The sequence below is a fragment of the Centrocercus urophasianus genome, unplaced genomic scaffold (genome assembly GCF_019232065.1).
Source record: "Centrocercus urophasianus isolate 14NV4802_14NV808 unplaced genomic scaffold, USGS_Curo_1.0 seq_13, whole genome shotgun sequence".
Lineage (NCBI taxonomy): Eukaryota > Metazoa > Chordata > Aves > Galliformes > Phasianidae > Centrocercus > Centrocercus urophasianus.
Window position 1 is genome coordinate 13702734 of NW_024884475.1, and position 17585 is coordinate 13720318.

A 17585-nucleotide genomic window follows, 5' to 3' on the forward strand; every position below is an offset into this window, starting at 1 on the left:
TTGTAAATCCATTTATTTATTTATTTATTTCCTTTCAGGCAATAAAAACAACAGCTGCCAATCAGTATCTCGTTGGACCTGGAGATTTTCAGGGGCCCTTTCAACTGGATATTGATATTTCTGGACTAATATTCACACATCATCCCTGTTTTAGCCGTGAACATGTGTTAGCAGCTAAGCTGGCTCAGTTATATGATCAGTATTTAGCCAGAAAACAGAAGAATCTTACCGAACTTCTCACAGACAAGGTATTTTTGGGAGACCTTGTAGTGGCCTTCTAGTACTTGAAGGGAGTGTATAAACAGGAGGGGGAATGACTGTTTAAGTGGGTGGGTGGTGATAGGACAAGGGGGAATGGTTTTAAACTGAGATGGGGGGAAGTTTAGGTTAGATACTAGGACCTTTTGGTCCTCATTTTGGAATCAGTTATTCTTTGTTTCAAAATCTGTCTTGAAATCTTCTTTTTCTTCAAGTGCCAATGGGATTCGTTTGTAGTATGTATGCCAATGTATGTTTTCAGTGATATGCTCACTTGTCCTTCCAACCCCTGTAATTCTGTTGAGCATATCTTCTAATGGTAATTGAAGGTGGGGCCCCTTGTAATCAAAATATGGTTTCAGAAGTATATTTGAACCCAAGCTGTTGTTCCCAGGCCTGTCTCGTCTTCAAACTTTCCGGTCTTTCAGTTGTAAAATGCAGTATGTTACACTTAAATTTTTTTGTGCTGTTGCCCAGCTTCTGTAACTCACTCATCATATCCCCTCATTCCTCTTGTTTCTTCACTTCCTGGACTTACCTTTAGTGGTACATTTTCATCCCAGTGAGCTCTTGTAGAAGCTTTTGTTTTGTTGTGGGTGTTTGTTGGTTTTTTCTGTGCTCACCTTTTTATTTTTTCTTCTTCTCTTTGCTGAGCTCTCAGAATCTGTCTTGCCCCTTTGTCTAGGTCTGATGCAGTGGTACGAGTCTCTAGGGACCCAAATTAGAATTTCACCTTAAAAAATCAGATGTAGCAAAACCATGATTTTCTAATTGAAGAAGCAGGACATTCAGAGCTGTATTGTACTGTATGCCTCATAAATGTCATGCTCTCTGTTAATTCTTTTTTTTTTTTTTTTTTTTCATTTAAGCTGCGTGCTTTGAGGAATGCTGTGCAGCGTAGTGCTGACAGTGCTGGTGCTTCTGGTCCTACAGCACAACAGAGCATACCTGAATACAAAATTGAAATCAGGTAGGTATGGATTTGTTAACTCAGTGCTTTCAAAAACTGTATTCCTTTTCTGTTCGATGCTGGATCAGAATATAATTTATGCTGAACTTCTACATTCTTGGAAATGGCTGTAGAATAATTTTGAAGGCATAAGAAATTTTACCAATAAGTTGAGTAAAAAAACATGAAGAAAATACAGCATGGGTAGGAATCTTATATTCAAAAGTAGTCTAATTTGATTACCTCTTATTGGTTACTTAGAAATTACTGATGTTCTTTGCACAATTAAAGTTTGGTTAAAGTAAGGTCAGCTGATGCATGGAAGCTGACCCAGTACTGCAAGTGACGAGCAGATGTTTGAACAGACAAAAAAGCTTGGGTTTTTTCCATCTCCTTTGTTCTCATTACACAAGGCTCTTGGCATCAAAACTGTTCTCTTGATTCACTGTGCATTTTTAGGTGTGTTGGTCATCTTTAGTTTTTTTTGCCAGTGGGTTAATATAAAATGGTGGAGTTTTCTTTTACAATATTACAGTTATTGTTCTTGGACAGTAACTGGATAGCAAAAGTATCTTCCAGTTTTTGGCTTGGTAGTGAAAGTTAGTATTTATTTTGGCAGCTAGTGAGCCGTAAGTATAAGCAGCATGATAAAAACTAAATTATTTTGGAAATCTAAGCTGAGCAGCCTTTTTTTTACTAGTACGTAGGTCGCTCTGGAAGTAATGCTTCCTATTTATTTCCTTGGAACCTAAAACATACGAAGAACACAATAGCACTCTGAGAAAGAAAATTCTCTGCTACAAAATGCTATTTTTCAACATAGTCAATTTGTATGGATGAGCTGATCAAGGTGCTCTTCATCTTGTGAAGAGGTGTGACTGCTGTGCATGGCTGTCTGGAATGTGGCTTGTCTTTCATGTTGCTGTCACCACTGCTGAAACATACCTACTGCCACACTGTGCTCACATCCACTGTTTGGTCTCCATAAACGTTCAGCAAGTGTCAGTGAGTGTCAACAGGTTTGTTTGTCCATGGAGGAATTGAGTTCCAAGAGCCTTTGCTTCATCTGCACTTTCATGTCAGGGGCCCTTTTGTCAAACTGCCCCTCTGCTGCCATCTGTCACACAGCAACAAAATGGAGTATTGGTGGGAAGGGTCAACTGCTACCACCCCACATCCACCTCTGACATCATGGGCCAGCACAGTAGAATAGGGGGTGTTACTTCTGGAATCTGAAAGTTTATCAAAAGTGTGAAACTGGGCAATAACAATTTAAAAAACAAACAAACAAAAAAAACACCAAGTCCAAAATGTTATAGTGGATCACATAAGTAAAGTTTATAATACAATTTAAATTAAAATTCACATTCTTTTTTGAATCACAGTTCTGCTATGGGTCGTGGAACATTCACCATCTTATACTTACACATCCACACTACTCTTAGTTTGGGAGTTGCTTCTTCATATTCTTATCCTTTATGTATGCTGACTTGCCATGTATTGTTATCTGTGCAGGACATACTGGAGTATATTTATACTATATTGTTCATACTGAAGGACAAAGTTTCCCATTTAAAAAAAAAAATTTAATTAGTATTTCAACATGTCTGATAGGAGCAATAGGTGTGTAGTTGCCATGCAATACCTTAGAGACAGGAGGTCTCATCAGGGAAAGCAGTTTAGAAATAAGAGGGCTCACTATGAAAGGGTGGCTCTTGTATTCTGGGCACCAACCCTGAGCCTTGTTTGGTTGTTAATTCCAATTAGAGAATTCCTTCTGGATATCTTAAGATTTTCTAGCTCTTGTGTGCTTGCTTTAGCTCTCGATTTAGCTTAATGTCACAGTATTATGAATCAGGAGAAACTTGACTGAAATCAATGAGATCAGTGTTGTGAAAGTAGTGAGAGATGAGCTTGGCTGGGGTTACTCTTGGGCTTTCATATCTATAATTCCTCTTGGCAACAGCTCTGTTGGAAGATGTTACACATGAGGCTCAGGTAGGCTCAGCATTGTTACTGTCCTGCTTCTTCACCTAACTGGCAGCATGTATGTAGGTAAAAACATCTGATCTGCTTTGTCTTAGCTTTAGGATTTCATTTCCCTGAAGATCAGTGTGGCGTACTCTTGAAAAACTGCAGATGTGAAGAGAGTGTAGCACGGAAAATAATCTTTATAATACTTCCTCCACCCACTAATAACGTAATTGCTGTGTTCTCTTCACTGTCTAAACATCAGAGCTGTAGTTTTCCGTTGATTTGAGCAAGGAGTGTCATCTAAGTGCAGAAAAGCTTTGCAAATGAGCAATTTCAGCCCTTCTATTTCCATTTGATGAAGAGGAAATCATTATATGCTTCATATTGAAGGTTTCCTGCTCTTCTGGCTGATGTATTTCAGAAGAGGGGATTCTCTACTGAAAGGTCCTGCTTTCCACGTAGAATAAATTACATAGGCATAATTACTGACCGCTGTGTTCCTGCTGTCTTTAAGCGTCTTCTTGTCTTCTGGCTTCATTTTGTAGAACAGAAAAGAAAGGGATTTCAAGCTACGTGGATAAGTAGTAACTGCTAGCTAATGAAATTAAGGAGTTGCTCATCTTACTTTCCAAAAAGTCTGTTTATTTCAACTTCTGTTTACTGTTTTTGCTACCTCTGCTTGTGCTTTTAAATAATGTGTTCTGTGTTACTTCTCTGAGCTGTAACTCAGACTCCCTTTCTTCCATGCTCTCCAAGTATTACAAGTGATAATGTTGTAGCTGACATCTTATTTTCTTTCTTTTACCCCACATGACTGGTACTGGGCATGTTTAGCTATCAGAATAGTACTGGAAAAAGTCTGTTGTTGTTCTTGACATCAGACTGTGTTCATCATTAAAGGTGCTAATGAATATCTGTTCTGCAAACGTTTTGGAGGGTGGAAATGTTGAAATACCAAGTCTGAGGCAAAAGAGCCCTCTTAATTTTTGTTTGTGTGAAGAGTCTTGTAGAGCTACTTGGGTTACTTCATACATTACCACATTACTTCATATTTATGAGTGTTTTTTAGTGGAACTAGAAGCAAGTTAAGTATAAAACATATTTTGTAATGTATGATTCTAATACGTATTACTTCATAGCAGCAGCATTGGTTTCCTGGGCTGTTGTTTACAGGCACTGACTTTAAGATGCTTTTAATGATATACAGCTGTAATAAGCATTTCAGAAGACTTAGAAGCCTCTAGAGAATGAACTGTAATTGAAATCAGCTTGTCCAAAGTTCATGAGACTAGAGCCTAGAGTATTGATAGTGAAGGAAACCAAATCCTGTCATCTTTAAGTTCATCTGGTTTTCATGTGCCTTGGATTTAAACTACTGCAGCCATCAATCACATTGAAAACCACATCAATTGGCTTTTGGTATCTAAGCTTTTCACTGTATTGTTCCACTGAGTTATATAAGTCTGATTTTGTACATATGTTTGTATATTTCTAGGCAAACCAGAAGACTTCGTGATGCTGAACAAGAAAAAGATAGAATGTTGCTTAAAAGTATTGTAAAAGTTTGGAAAGAAGTGAAATCCCTCCGTGAATTTCAGAAGTTCACTAACACACCCATGAAGCTTTGTTTGAGGAAGTATGTTTTGATAACATTCTTTGTATTTCATTTGCCAGCAGTGAGCTTTCAGTGAGATGAGCTGTTTTGGGATGTGAAGGATGCAAAAGTAAGGATTTGAGTAGTCTGTCACTGGTTGGGCTTGCCAGCCTTGGAGTAGGGAGGAATGTAATGACTGTAACAAGTGAAACTTCTAAGGTCTAACAAGTAAAGAAAAAGTCATTAAATTCATTTTGGATGGTAGCTGTCTGCTGTCAACTCTTGTAGACTGTGCTAGTACTTGTTAACATGCCGTGCTTTTGATTTAATAGAATTAATTCATGGAGAAGTGGACTTATGCTATGTATGTGATAATCTTTTATGCAGTGTTTACATTAATTTATACATCATGTTTATGCAACTGCTTTGAAGGGAAGAAGTTGATCACAGATCTGATGAGAAAGCATATGAAGCAGAAATTCAGGCTGAGATAAGTGAATTACAGGAAGAATACATGGAAGAATATGAAAAGAAAATGGAGGAGTATAAAACTGATCTACAAGAGTGGAAGTCCTGGAAGAAGGCACAGGTTTGTTTAAATCATTGTTGACATCATTGCTTCACAAAAATTAGATTATTACTAAGTATATTCAAAGCTTATCCTTGTAATACAGAGAAAAGTCAGAGAATAGGCATGACTACATTTTCTGATGTATTTGGATATATCCTGTCTATGTAGAACATGCTAGTGAATTGCATGGTGTGGTTGGTTTAGATTGGCTGAACATCCAGGTAATCTGTATCTGCATTGTATTCTGCTCATTTGCTTTTGTATCTGGTGTAGAGGGAGGGCCTCATTTTGCATTAAGGTGCTGCTAAGCTAAGAACTAACTACTGCAGTGCATTCACTTTGTCCATCTGTGCCGACAATGCATCGCAAAGAACTGTAGCTGCTATTTGAGTAACCTTTCTTCACTCCCAGGAGAGCACACATGGTAACTTTGAAAGAGATATCTGGTGCTAACCAAAGCATACAAGGAACAGTTGCTGTGTATGTTAAATATTAAGCAAGTGTTTTGTTTGAAGCACATCATGTTCTTGAAGCCTATCAGTGGAATGCATTGCTGAATTCCAAATCTGAAGCAGTACTACAGAATAAAAGAAGTCTTCTTTCTGTGCAGTGATCTATAAAATTACACCATTATTTCCTGTTCAGCACATGCTGTGAATCAAGAAAGCGAGAGAAAAAAAGCTATACTGATCAAAGTAGTACAGGTGGAACATTATTATTTTTATATGCAGAAGTCCAAAAAGAAAAAGAAGAGGAAAGACCTTCAAGAAGAAGAATCAATAGAAGATTATGATCTTGGTGAAGAACTTATGAAACCCATCCCCCCTAAAATGGTCGATAGCCTGGAAATAGAGCAGCAGGTTAGAGAAAAAGCTAACAACTTCAGAAGGAAACCTGGAGAGCCTGCTTTAATTCCTGAACTAGTCTTGTCAGGAAGCGTAACTCCAAGTGAGCAGTGTCCTCGGTAAGATAAATGTTGTAATACACTTCTTACAGTGATCACCCACTGTTATTTATTTTATTCTTACCTCTGCAACTTCTAAAATGTGTGCTTGCCGTTCTGTTTAGCTTAATGATTAAAACTTCTGCTTCTGAAGCTGATATAACTTAATTGTTTTTCAACTCAGATGTAAACTTATACATACTGGCTTGGAGAATGCGTAACTACACATTCACTTTGAACCTTCTGATGTTTCTTGAGCACCTTTGTAGGACAGTGGTGTATGTAAAGAAATCGGCTGTGGTTTTGTGGTGGTGCTTATAGATGAGAGTGTGGGTTGCTTAGGACACTACCAGTCTTCCTGGCTACTCCTTTATAGCAGGTGCTGCAGCCAACAGAGAAGAGAAAGATGTCGTGTAGTTACCTAAAGATTTCACTGTGGATAAAATAAATACTCTTTTGTATTACTCTCTGCATTTACACAGGCAGTACATCTGACAAATTGAAGTCATTTAAAAGCTGTTTCTTTTCATCATAATTTAGTAAATAGCCTCATCAGGGAGTAGGGCTTGGCTGTTCTGTTCCTAGTGACTGAAACTTTAAGAATCTTAATGCACTGTGATAGCACATCCTGTATCCTGGTGGAAGGAAGCAAGGAGACTGTTTCCTTAAATATCTCCTATTATATGGAGGTAGAGGTTGTGGATCTAATATTCTACCTGTTTGTTTTTAAATAAGCTTTAAATAATTAATGAGAACATAAAGTGCTGAATTATAGATCTTAACTCAGTGATGTTTTTAGAAGAATTCCATTTTCATGCAGTTGACTTCCATTTCCCATTGAGGCATCAGATTCTCATTAAAAATAAAAAGTATAGATGTTATTAAAGCTGTTCTCACCACTCGTTTGACACATTTACAGGGCAGAGGTTTTACGACGGGAAGATGTAAACAAACGCTCGGCATTTATAAAAGTCTTTTTCAACTCCAAAGAAGTGTCAAGGACTGTTACTCGACCACTAAGTTCAGATTTCAGAGTTCACTTTGGACAGATTTTCAATTTACAAATATTCAACTGGCCAGAGAGTTTGAAGCTACAGGTGGGTAATGATTTTATAATAGTGTTTTTTGAAAAGATAATATGAAGTGCAGTTCCTTCTGTAATGCTTGTCTTTTGCTCTAGATTATCCATCTTTTGTAGCCTTTCTTTGTTTTTCTAATAGCAGAATTTTCAGCTTTGCTGCCACATTTCTGATACTTGCACTAAGATTTTATTATTATTATTATTTATTATTATTATTATTATTATTATTGTTAAATTTGTTTTAAACTTTTGATCTGGCTGTTGTGACCAACAAAGATTTGTTCTCAAAGTAATACGTGTAGTACATATCTGTTACTGTGTATACACACGCCTATAACGTGACTGTGAGCTGCATTGGGGGAAGCTAGTAATTGGGGCATGATTAAATGTGTTAGCAAAGCAGCTGTTTTAGAAAACCTGATCTGCATTGCAGGTAAACTTTCCAAAATATTCTTCTAAGTACACTCTTATCCACATCATAAAAACACCATAACATTTATTGGGAAAGAAAAAAAAAGAACAGCTCAGTATGAGTAACTTCATTATTACTCTCTTGACCAAATTTAATGCAGTGAAGTCCAAAGAAAAAAAAATAAAATAACCCAAACAAACAACCATGAAAGCACAACCAAAAAAATTCTACCTCTTATAAGAAGTATGAATTAATGAATTAGTCTGTTGATTGCTTTCTTTTTTTGTCAGGTACCTTCTTACTGGCAGCTTGGAGGAGGGCGTATAGCCCTCACCTGTCAACTTGTGTAACACACAGCACAAGAGGCATGAGAAATACCATCTGCTTTGATTTGAAAACGTTTAAACAGGGACTAAGAAATTGCTCTTGAGCCCTCCGTATCTGAAACTGGCCAGGAAAGAGCAAGGCAGCCTGCTGTTCTGCCAGAACTGAACTGTGTGCCTTGCTTGGTCTGTCATGAGACAGAATCCATGATGCCAGAATCCCTTATACCAAGCAGATGCGTGTTGTACAGTGATGCTCTTTAAAGCCCATAGTTTGCCATACATCAGCCAGCAGTGTGCGCTTGCAGCCCAGAAAGCCAACTGTGTTCTAGGCTTCATTAAAAAAGGGGTGGCCAGCAGGGAGAGGGAGGTGATTGTGAGGCCCCATCTAGAGTACTGCGTCCAGGCCTGCGGCCCCCAGTACAGGAAGGATGTGGAACTCTTGAAGTGGGTCCAGAGGAGGGCCACTAAGATGATCAGAGGGCTGGAGCACCTCTCCTATGAGGAAAGGTTGAGGGAACTGAGCTTGTTTAGCTTAGAGAAGAGAAGGCTATGGGGAGACCTCATTGTGGCCTTCCAGTACTTGAAGGCAGCCTGTAAACAGCAGGGGGAACGGCTGTTTTCAAGGGTGAATAGTGATAGGACAAGGGGGAATGGTTTTAAACTGAGACAGGGGAGGTTTAGGTTCTAGATATTAGGTTTAGGTTTTTTAGTTATTAGGAGGAAGTTTTTCACACAGAGGGTGGTGAGGCACTGGAACAGGTTGCCCAAGGAGGTTGTGGATGCCCCATCCCTGCAGGCATTCAAGGCCAGGCTGGATGTGGCTCTGGGAAGCCTGGTCTGGTGGTTGGTGACCCTGCACGTAGCAGGGGGGTTGAAACTGGATGATCATTGTGGTCCTTTTCAACCCAGACCATTCTGTGATTCCCATGCGTGTATGTTAAAAAGGTGAGGGGGATATAGTACTAAGAATTCAGTCTGAGTTAGCTGTTGGTAATTGTAATGTCTACTAATTATATATTTTAAAAAGCGAACAAATTTAGTTGCTTCAAATAAATTATTTAATGCTTAAGTTATTACAAAGCCTTTTGTCCAAAGCTGTAAAGCTCAAACTTGTATTTGGTCATGATTATATTAATTAACAATGTTTTTGCTTCCTTCAGCTTTCAACTTCTTACCAAAACATTGTGAAGAATTTATTCATTTATTTATTTGTCTGTCACCATGGATTTTTCTAGATCTATGAAACAACGGGGCTGAGCAGTACCACCTTGCTGGCCGAAGTTTTCATACCTGTACCTGAGACAACAGTTCTGACAGGCAGTGCTCCCATGGAGGAGATAGAGTTCAGCAGCAATCAGCGTGTGGTGCTGGACCATGAAGGAGTTGGGAGTGGTAGGGAATATCACTTTTCTTCAATTCAGTACTTCAGTGCTGCTCATTTTGCTGAAACCATGTAGAAGTAGCATGCTGGCATAATTTTCAGAGTAAATTCAATTAACATCAATGTGTGTGTTTATTACTTGGCTTATAGTATTAGAGAAGCTCTACTAACTTCAGAAGTTGTGTGGTTTTTTTTAATTGTTTATTTAGTACTTAAGTAGTCAGGCCTCTGACAGTGCAGAGCAAGCATATGGTATTAATCAGCATAGCTGCAGCAATTTTGACACTTCAAAGCACTGAAGAACTGACTGTATAAGTGTATGTGCAGATGAAGTCTGTGGTATAATGACATCCTGTAAAACATTTGGCCATTGGGATTTCAAAATGGAAAATTAATATGAGGGAGAGGTAGGAAAAAGGAGAACAAGAACAGCGTAACATGCAGAACTTTTAGTTTATGTAACGTTTGAACTGCATTGTGGGGTAACTGACACATAAAGGTACTATCCATGAAATACACATAGAAATAGATCAGAACAACAACTAAAAATTCGTCAAGAAAAGCATTGTGAAAGGAAAATTTTTACAACACATTTGTGTGTAAATGTCATCAACTGTGATGGCTGCATACACAGTTGTGTACCACAGGCCTCTAGGACTGACGTTTCAGATATGCGTAATTCTTTTGACTCTGAATTTCTGTCTCATTAATAAAACAAATACATACACTGAATCTGAAAATTACCAGAAATGTGAAATAGCATGCATCTGTGAAGGAAAAGAAAAAAAGCTTTGCCTTACCCTTCAAGACCCAGTGTTTCTTTGTGGTGTAATGGAAAGCCTTTCTGGAATCTTTTTCCTTTGTAGACTGGAGTTCATCTCTACAGCCTGCAGCGGAGTTGCGTTGTTTCATGTAACCTGTGCATTTATACAGAAGGAGTAATTTCATTACTTATTTTTGGGAAGCATTTTTAAAACTATCTAGACACTGTTTGAATGGATAAATATGCTGCGGATATACTATAAACATACATAAGTATATTATTTGATTTTCCCTCAATAGATGTATCCTTTTCATTTGAAGCTGATGGTAGCAACCAAATGACTTTAATGACTTCTGGGAAAGTATCTACTAGTGTTTCTTGGGCAGTTGGAGAAAAAGGAATCCCCCTAATTCCTCCAGTATCTCAGCAAAACACAGGAATTCCAAGGTAATGCGATAAGGATTCTCAGTGATGCCTGGAAAACTGTTACAACCACTATTTCATGGAATAGAGGGTTTTCATAGTCAAGAATAGTCATAGCTTTTTTCCTTCAGTTTAAGTACTTTATTCTGCACCTGCGGATGTTTTATGTTACACATTTTGGTAAAACAAATGACATTTCTAACTAAAGTCCTTTACTTTGTTACTTATAGGCAATGTTAGACAAGCTGATTAAATTCATTTTTATGGTACTCAAAGACATAGCTGTAGTCCAGATTTTACTTTATATTGGTAAGGAACTTTCCTGTAATCGTTTTTTGCAAAGAATGGAAGCTCCACCTTTTTCTTCTACAAAGTGCATTTGGGGTGGGTTCTGGGACACGTGTTATAAATGCTGTTTTTCCAACTAATGATAAAAGCTGTAGTATGGAAACAATAGAAGTTAATAAATTAGTTTTAAGTAAGAAAGAAGTTAGGAAGTTGTCACATCTGTATATGATATTTTTTCAATGAATTTTGTCTCGTCAGAAGTGTGTTGAGCTGCAGAAATCAGTATGTTAACATATTACTCCACTCAAAACATTCTGATTTGCCCTGTGGCTTCATGTTGGACGTGGTAGTTTACTTGTCCATTTTACTTACATTTTACTGTTGCTATTTTTTTTTTGTATAATTCTGATAAAATCATAAAGTATGCTTTGTAATGAGCTCAGGTAACTTCACTGTGAGGCATTAAGAATTTTATCATACTTACTAAACTGACAAAGTAATTTTTCCAGCTGATTGGATTTTACCAGATTTTTTTGTTTAGAAGCTAGACCATGGCACTTGCATCACTTTTATACTATTTTTGACTCAAGCTGCAGCCATTTGAATAATTGGCTGCTCAGCAGATAAATAAGTTGCTGACTTCAATGAGGCTAGAATAGATAAGGTAAGAACTATAAAGATGCATTTCCAAAGGCTGACTTCAAACTTGACAGACTAAAATTACAGTAGTTTGTCGCTGTAGCAAATGGGGAAAATTTAGAGGGATGTTCAGTGTAAAACACTCTTATTTGGATCACCTTTTAGAAATGAACACAGTCTGTGACTTTCCACTGTCTGCTGTGAAAGTCTGATGCAAGATTTTCCTGCCTCAAGTTAGTCTTTGCCTGCTGGCTTTTCAGCTCCATTGTGATTCAGTGTATATTTGTTCAAGATGCTCTAATGATAAAATCTTAACGTTGCTGCTTTAGCTGCTACTGCAGTAACTGCTAGGTATGTTGGCTGGTTCTGACCAAGCTTGAGAATGATCTGTAAGTTATTAAAGCATTCTTAAAAATAGAATACTTAGATAAGTAGAAAGCAAGGACCCCTAACAAGAACAAGGCCACCATCCACATTCTGTGGTATACAGCTAATGAGCATGTAGATATGCAAGTCTTTGTACAGATGCCTTCCTGACTACCTCCCACACTTGACTACTGTGAATACAAGTAGGTGAGTACAAGCGAGAGGCCAAGAACAAGCCAGCACAGTGCACTCAGTGCCAGGCAGCACATGGCCCTACAGGATCTGAACGTGGCAGGCAGAGCAGGGTGGCAGCAGTTCCAGACCTGGCAGGAAGGTGAATTAGGTTCAGGTTCTGTCTAGAAATGCTGTTCAGGAGACAGACCAAAGATGGGATTTTAGACACTGAGTAGACAGGGGCTATAAATCTGGGAAGTTCCCTTAACTATGGGTTGTCACAGTATGTTGGGTGCACTCGCAGAAATCATGAAAGTATTACTTTCTAGTAATTAGAAACATGCGATAGTGTAGATGTGTTTGAATTACTGAGTACCTTCAGTCATGGAGAGTGTGCAGAAACATTTTGTATTTGTGGAAATGTAGTCAAATTCAGTGTTTCAAATGAGGCTGTAACTGAGTAAAAGTTTTCTGCCGCGAGAAAGCTTGTATCAAAGTTCATTTTAGCAGTTCCTGCATCTTTCTGCCTCACTTTCCTTAGTAGTTCACCATTTCCTCAGCTGCATAGCTTTACTTTTGCATCTGCATGTCTTGGAAGCAGAACCACAAAACCTATGCAGGTTTTAAAGATGTTTCTTCTGTATCACAGCTGTTTGAAGAGTTGATTTTGTGCGGTTGTGTTTTTTTTTCTGGTGTTTTGTTAATTTTTGTTTGCTTTGTTTACAATTAATTTAACTTCAGTCAATTGTTCTACACTGTGCTGGCAGAAGGAATTACTTCATTTCAGCTGAAGTGAAAAATGGCATAGCACCATAAATGAGCAGGTAGGGGAGTGGATAGCAAGATTTCCTTGAGTGAGAGGTTTATAGTTTAAGAATTGTGTAACGGAATTTATTTTCAGGTTATAGGGGTTTCTTACTAGTTTTGTTTTTGTTTTTCCAAGATTGCTTTAAATATATTTTTTCTTATTAAATGTTTTAGGTGGAATCATGTAATAGTAGTTCTGTCTGTTGTCTTTTAGTGCTTTAAAAAATCTTGATGCTATTGCATCCATTGGCACGTCGGGCTTAACTGACATGAAGAAATTGGCTAAGTGGGCAGCAGAAACAAAACTTGATCCAAATGACCCAAACAACGCAGCTCTGATGCAGATGATTATGGTAAGTGGCTTTTTCAGAGCTGTAGGGTAATAGAGCTGTGAAACACCAGTTCTAGTTTAAGTTTCTGATGAATGTACTTGTGTCAATGTTAAGAAGCATATTAAAAATATGATTCATTAATCCATTAGTTCAGTAGATTTCTAGTGGTGAAAAATAGATATTAGAGAATATGCAAGCTGATTAATTACATGCCTAAATGTAAATATAATATAAAATTTTCATTTTTTTTCTTTAAGGTGCAGGAGTATTTCTTCTGCACTTGTATGTATTAAATAGGAATTTGCTCATCAGTCAAGGCTGCACAAATTTTAGTTTATTGCAGAAGCTGAGACTTTGCTAAACATCACATTGGAGAGGTGTTTATATAGTTGAAGTTGTGTAAAAGAATCACCTTTTCAGTACAGTTTCCTGGATCACTCTGCTGTGTTAGAATTTTGTTACCCTTCAGTGTTTTATGTGAGGGGAGATAGCATTTTACAGCATTCCAAAGGGTATTCTGTGTCCTCATTCTTTGCCCTACAAAAGCCTGCTTTAAAACATTGCACGTTTTGTTCTCAATTTGATCCATCTTAACTGCTTCTGCATAGAACAAGAACATTCTTGCAATATGCATGTGAGACTCTGCAAGAGTTATTTAGCAGACTTCTTTTCCTTTGTACAAAAGGAGTAATAACTTTTTGCCTGATTTAGATCGCTAGTAGTGGAGAGGCCAATATTCCTGATTTCTTCAGACTGGAACAGTTGCAGCAAGAATTTAACTTTGTTTCTGATGAAGAATTTAATAGATCAAAGAGATTCCGACTCTTGCAGCTCAGGAATGAGGAGGTGGCAGAGTTCCGAAACTATAAGCAAGTCCCTTTACATGAACGAGAAATCAGTGAGAAACTTTTCCAGGTAAGTTGTTATCTGAGACTGTATCAAGTATGTCAACCTCTAGTAAAACATCCTCTTTCTTTTCTAGTTCTGATGTTAATATTTGACTTGCAAGTCAGTTAGGCCCTTAAAGAATGTACAGCTCTGCTGACATTTAAAAAATGGGAATTATATTCTGTCAGTTTTTTTCCGGTGTTATTTTAATCTAATTAAGAAAGCTTCCTTCAAAGGAAATGGTTGCACAGCTATATTGTGGAAGCAAGAGAATATAACAAAGCAACTACTGAAAAAGAAAATAGTTTCTTTTAAAGGTGATTTCAAATACAGAATGGTAGTACAGAGGTTGTTCAGGTTTATGCTTATTAGTTCTTTACTATTCTTCACTTCACGGGGCTCAAGCAGTGATGCTGAGTATTAAAACCTTTTTACGTTTTACTCCAGTTTATGTTGCAATTACTTCTCTTTGGGTACGTTTTTTCCAGTTAACAGACAGGCAAGGACAGGGTGGGTTAATTATCTTACTCACATGCCTTGTATACATTTGTATTGGGTTTGTACGTCAGATATATTTAATCTCAGCTCCGCTATTACTGTTAAGTCACACATTCTGTTTTTTTTTTAGCAATCTGTATGACCACATAGCATTTAATGTGTTCATTGCCTCCTCAGCATCAGCATCATCTTGAATTTTGGCAGCTGTTCCTTTGTACCTTGTATGAATTTCTTTGAACAATTCCTTTCTTCCATTTCTTTTGGATTATATCTTTTTAAAATGTGCTTTAGTAATTCAGTCAGATCTGGCTTCTTTTCTACAAACATTTCTCATTTTCAAATTTTATATTAGTTTTTTTACCTTCTATTTAAGAACACAGTACACCTTTGATAAAGACTTCCAGTTGATTTTTATTGACTTTGTTCATTTCAATTTAAGAAATTCTTTCTTTGTTGTTTTGTTTTTTTTTTCCCATTAAGAGTGAGTGAATTAAACCCATGGTCACCTGTGCCAAGTTCACTTTATATGACGTGATCTTCAAAACTGAGTTTTAAAGCGGTGTTTTTCCTAGTTTTTTTACTAGCTGTTTGGCAAAGAAATATAAAAACTTGTAGAATTTTGGAAATACTGTGGAAAGCATTGTCTGGTGTTCATCATCCTGTTTTCCACATGATGGGGCTGTTGCCATGACTAGGTGAGGTCAGCTATGTGTTTGGCTAGCCAAGTCTTGAAAAGTAGGAGATTCCCTAGCCCGTGTGTGTCCACCTGTTCTGGTGCTGCAGTAGCCTTCTAGTGATTTTTTGTTTGTTTTTTTTCTCCATCTCCAGCCTTTGATGTTGTATATGCTGGCTGTATTCCCTCGTTGTGTTACTTGGTTCTACAGAAAAGAATTTGATCCTGTCTTCTTTGCAGTTGTCCCTGCCCTAGCTGTGGGCAGATGCTGGATTGCCCGTTAGTCTCTTCCTCATGAGGCAAGTCAAACCTGCTGAGTTTGTCTAATCCTAAGCAAACAAGTCTAAGAGGGGAGCCATTACTGCTTCCTTCAGGAACCTAGTGATAGGGTGAAAAGAAAACAGAGCCAGTCCTGAAAGTAAATTACACTCAGTAGCTTCTGTATGACAGCTGGGATCTGTGGCTCTAAAGCCAAACCAATCTGTGACAGCTGTGAAGCTACCAATCCTGGGACACTCTTAGACTTCAAGACTCTGTATTTTACCTGGAAACTGAGTGCTTCTAGCTTCTTTTTAATTCATGAGATGTTCTCCTACATTTGCAAATAAAAGTTGCTTGTCAGTATTGCTTTCATTGTAGTTTTGAGGTGCAGCACGCAGTAACCATAACCCTGGATCAGTGTTCATCTCAGCCCATCAGTTGGGCTCTTCGATCAAACCTCAGGCAAATCAAAATCCTCACTTTCTCACTGTCGACAACTGAAGATTTTATTATGCTGTTGAATCTCTTTATTTTTTGAGTGCAGATTGAAAATAGCTCAGTAATTGTTTCATAGCAAAAAATTTCCCAGAGTTCAAATGAAAGGTCACTTTCCAGGAATCCCATGTCTCTTCTATTTGTAAAGAATTCATCCAACTGCAGCTGCAGTCGCAGGAACCATTTCTGGTTGAAATGGAATTTCAGCTTACAAAAGCAGGTGGAAGTTCAGGTTTAGAACAAGGGAGGGAAATCTTCAAGTTATTCCAAGTGACTTAAAGCACATGAATCTTAAGGCAGTTCTTTTCTCGATGCATAGAAGTTGTGCAGTGCTGCTACTGTATACATTAGCATTAAAAATAGCCTTAAATGTCTGCCATCTGTTTTTGTTTACTTTGATCCACACGTGAATATTAATGAAATATTTACCTTTTTTTGTTGTGTTGAATAAAGCATTGGATATTTATCAAATCACAAACTGTAGTAAATATTTCAGGAATATGAGAAAAGACTACACGAGAGGGATGTGGTTGACAATAAGCATTACCTGGATGCACGCAGAGCTGTTGTTGCCAGCTATCTGCAAAAGGTAAGCTGCAAAAATTAGAAATCCATGGTATTTCTCTAAATTATGTGTTGCTGCTGTATTTGGATGCTGAATGTTCAGGAATGCTGAAAACAGACAGCGGCAGTGTAGAAAGGGAGATAAAGTCCCAGCCAGCCAGCAAAACTAATATTAAGGTTGATTTGGTGTTGGACAAAAAAAAATTCTTATTAGCAATAGTAGTTTCTAAAAGAATCTCATCATAAAAGACAATGGAGAGTGTTTAAATCATCCAGGTCAGTGCTAAAACCCAGATGCAGTATGGTAATATCAAAAATAATTTTTAAATGAGCTGTCACATCTGTGTCAGCCCCATGTGCTTTGCGTGATATTTCCTTGTGTACTGAAGCATGGTTATGCAGTGCACCGGATGGCAGTACAGCAGGAGTTAAATAGCATGTAGTAATACCTCTGTTTGTCACTTAGATAAATGCAAGTGGTCTTTTTAAAATTAGCACTTGGATGTCGTATGCTTATATATGCTGTCAGATATGCTAGAAAATGAGATTGCTGGTGTTGGGTCTGAAATTCGTGTCAGTCTGAAATGCAGTCTTACTGCCACCTCAGCACAATGAATGGTTTTGCAACTTAAATGAGAACTTCTAAAGAAAGGAAAGGAGATGTGTATTGGAAGTTTTTGTTACTGTCCTTCTGCAGCTAGTCTTATAATAGAACAGTATGTAAAGACTTGACTAGCCTTAGTAGAAGGAAATAAAAGGCCAAAGGCAGTACTCCTTCACCCTGCTTCTACATAGTTGTTAAGAGAGGAGGGAATGCTTTCACCTCTGCTTCACTCTGTTAGCTCAACACAGAAATGAAAGGAGCTAAGAATTTTTGAGCATCTATTTGAAACCATAGTGTTAGTAACACAGGCCTCCCTGGTTG

At 37.8% G+C, this 17585-nt stretch overlaps 1 protein-coding gene across 2 annotated transcripts in view; it reads left to right on the top strand.

Annotated features, from left to right (window-relative positions):
- CC2D2A (coiled-coil and C2 domain containing 2A) overlaps positions 1-17585 on the top strand; it is a 46404-nt gene that overhangs the window by 12894 nt on the left and 15925 nt on the right. The window contains exons 10-20 of one of the 2 annotated variants that reach the window (XM_042812435.1): positions 39-248; positions 1128-1228; positions 4677-4817; positions 5208-5364; positions 6078-6310; positions 7209-7386; positions 9344-9500; positions 10552-10699; positions 13164-13302; positions 13993-14196; positions 16593-16685. In XM_042812435.1, coding sequence (XP_042668369.1) covers positions 39-248; positions 1128-1228; positions 4677-4817; positions 5208-5364; positions 6078-6310; positions 7209-7386; positions 9344-9500; positions 10552-10699; positions 13164-13302; positions 13993-14196; positions 16593-16685 — 1761 coding nt within the window. The remainder of the gene's footprint in view (positions 1-38; positions 249-1127; positions 1229-4676; positions 4818-5207; positions 5365-6077; positions 6311-7208; positions 7387-9343; positions 9501-10551; positions 10700-13163; positions 13303-13992; positions 14197-16592; positions 16686-17585) is intronic. The other variant, XM_042812436.1, reaches the window with a different exon arrangement.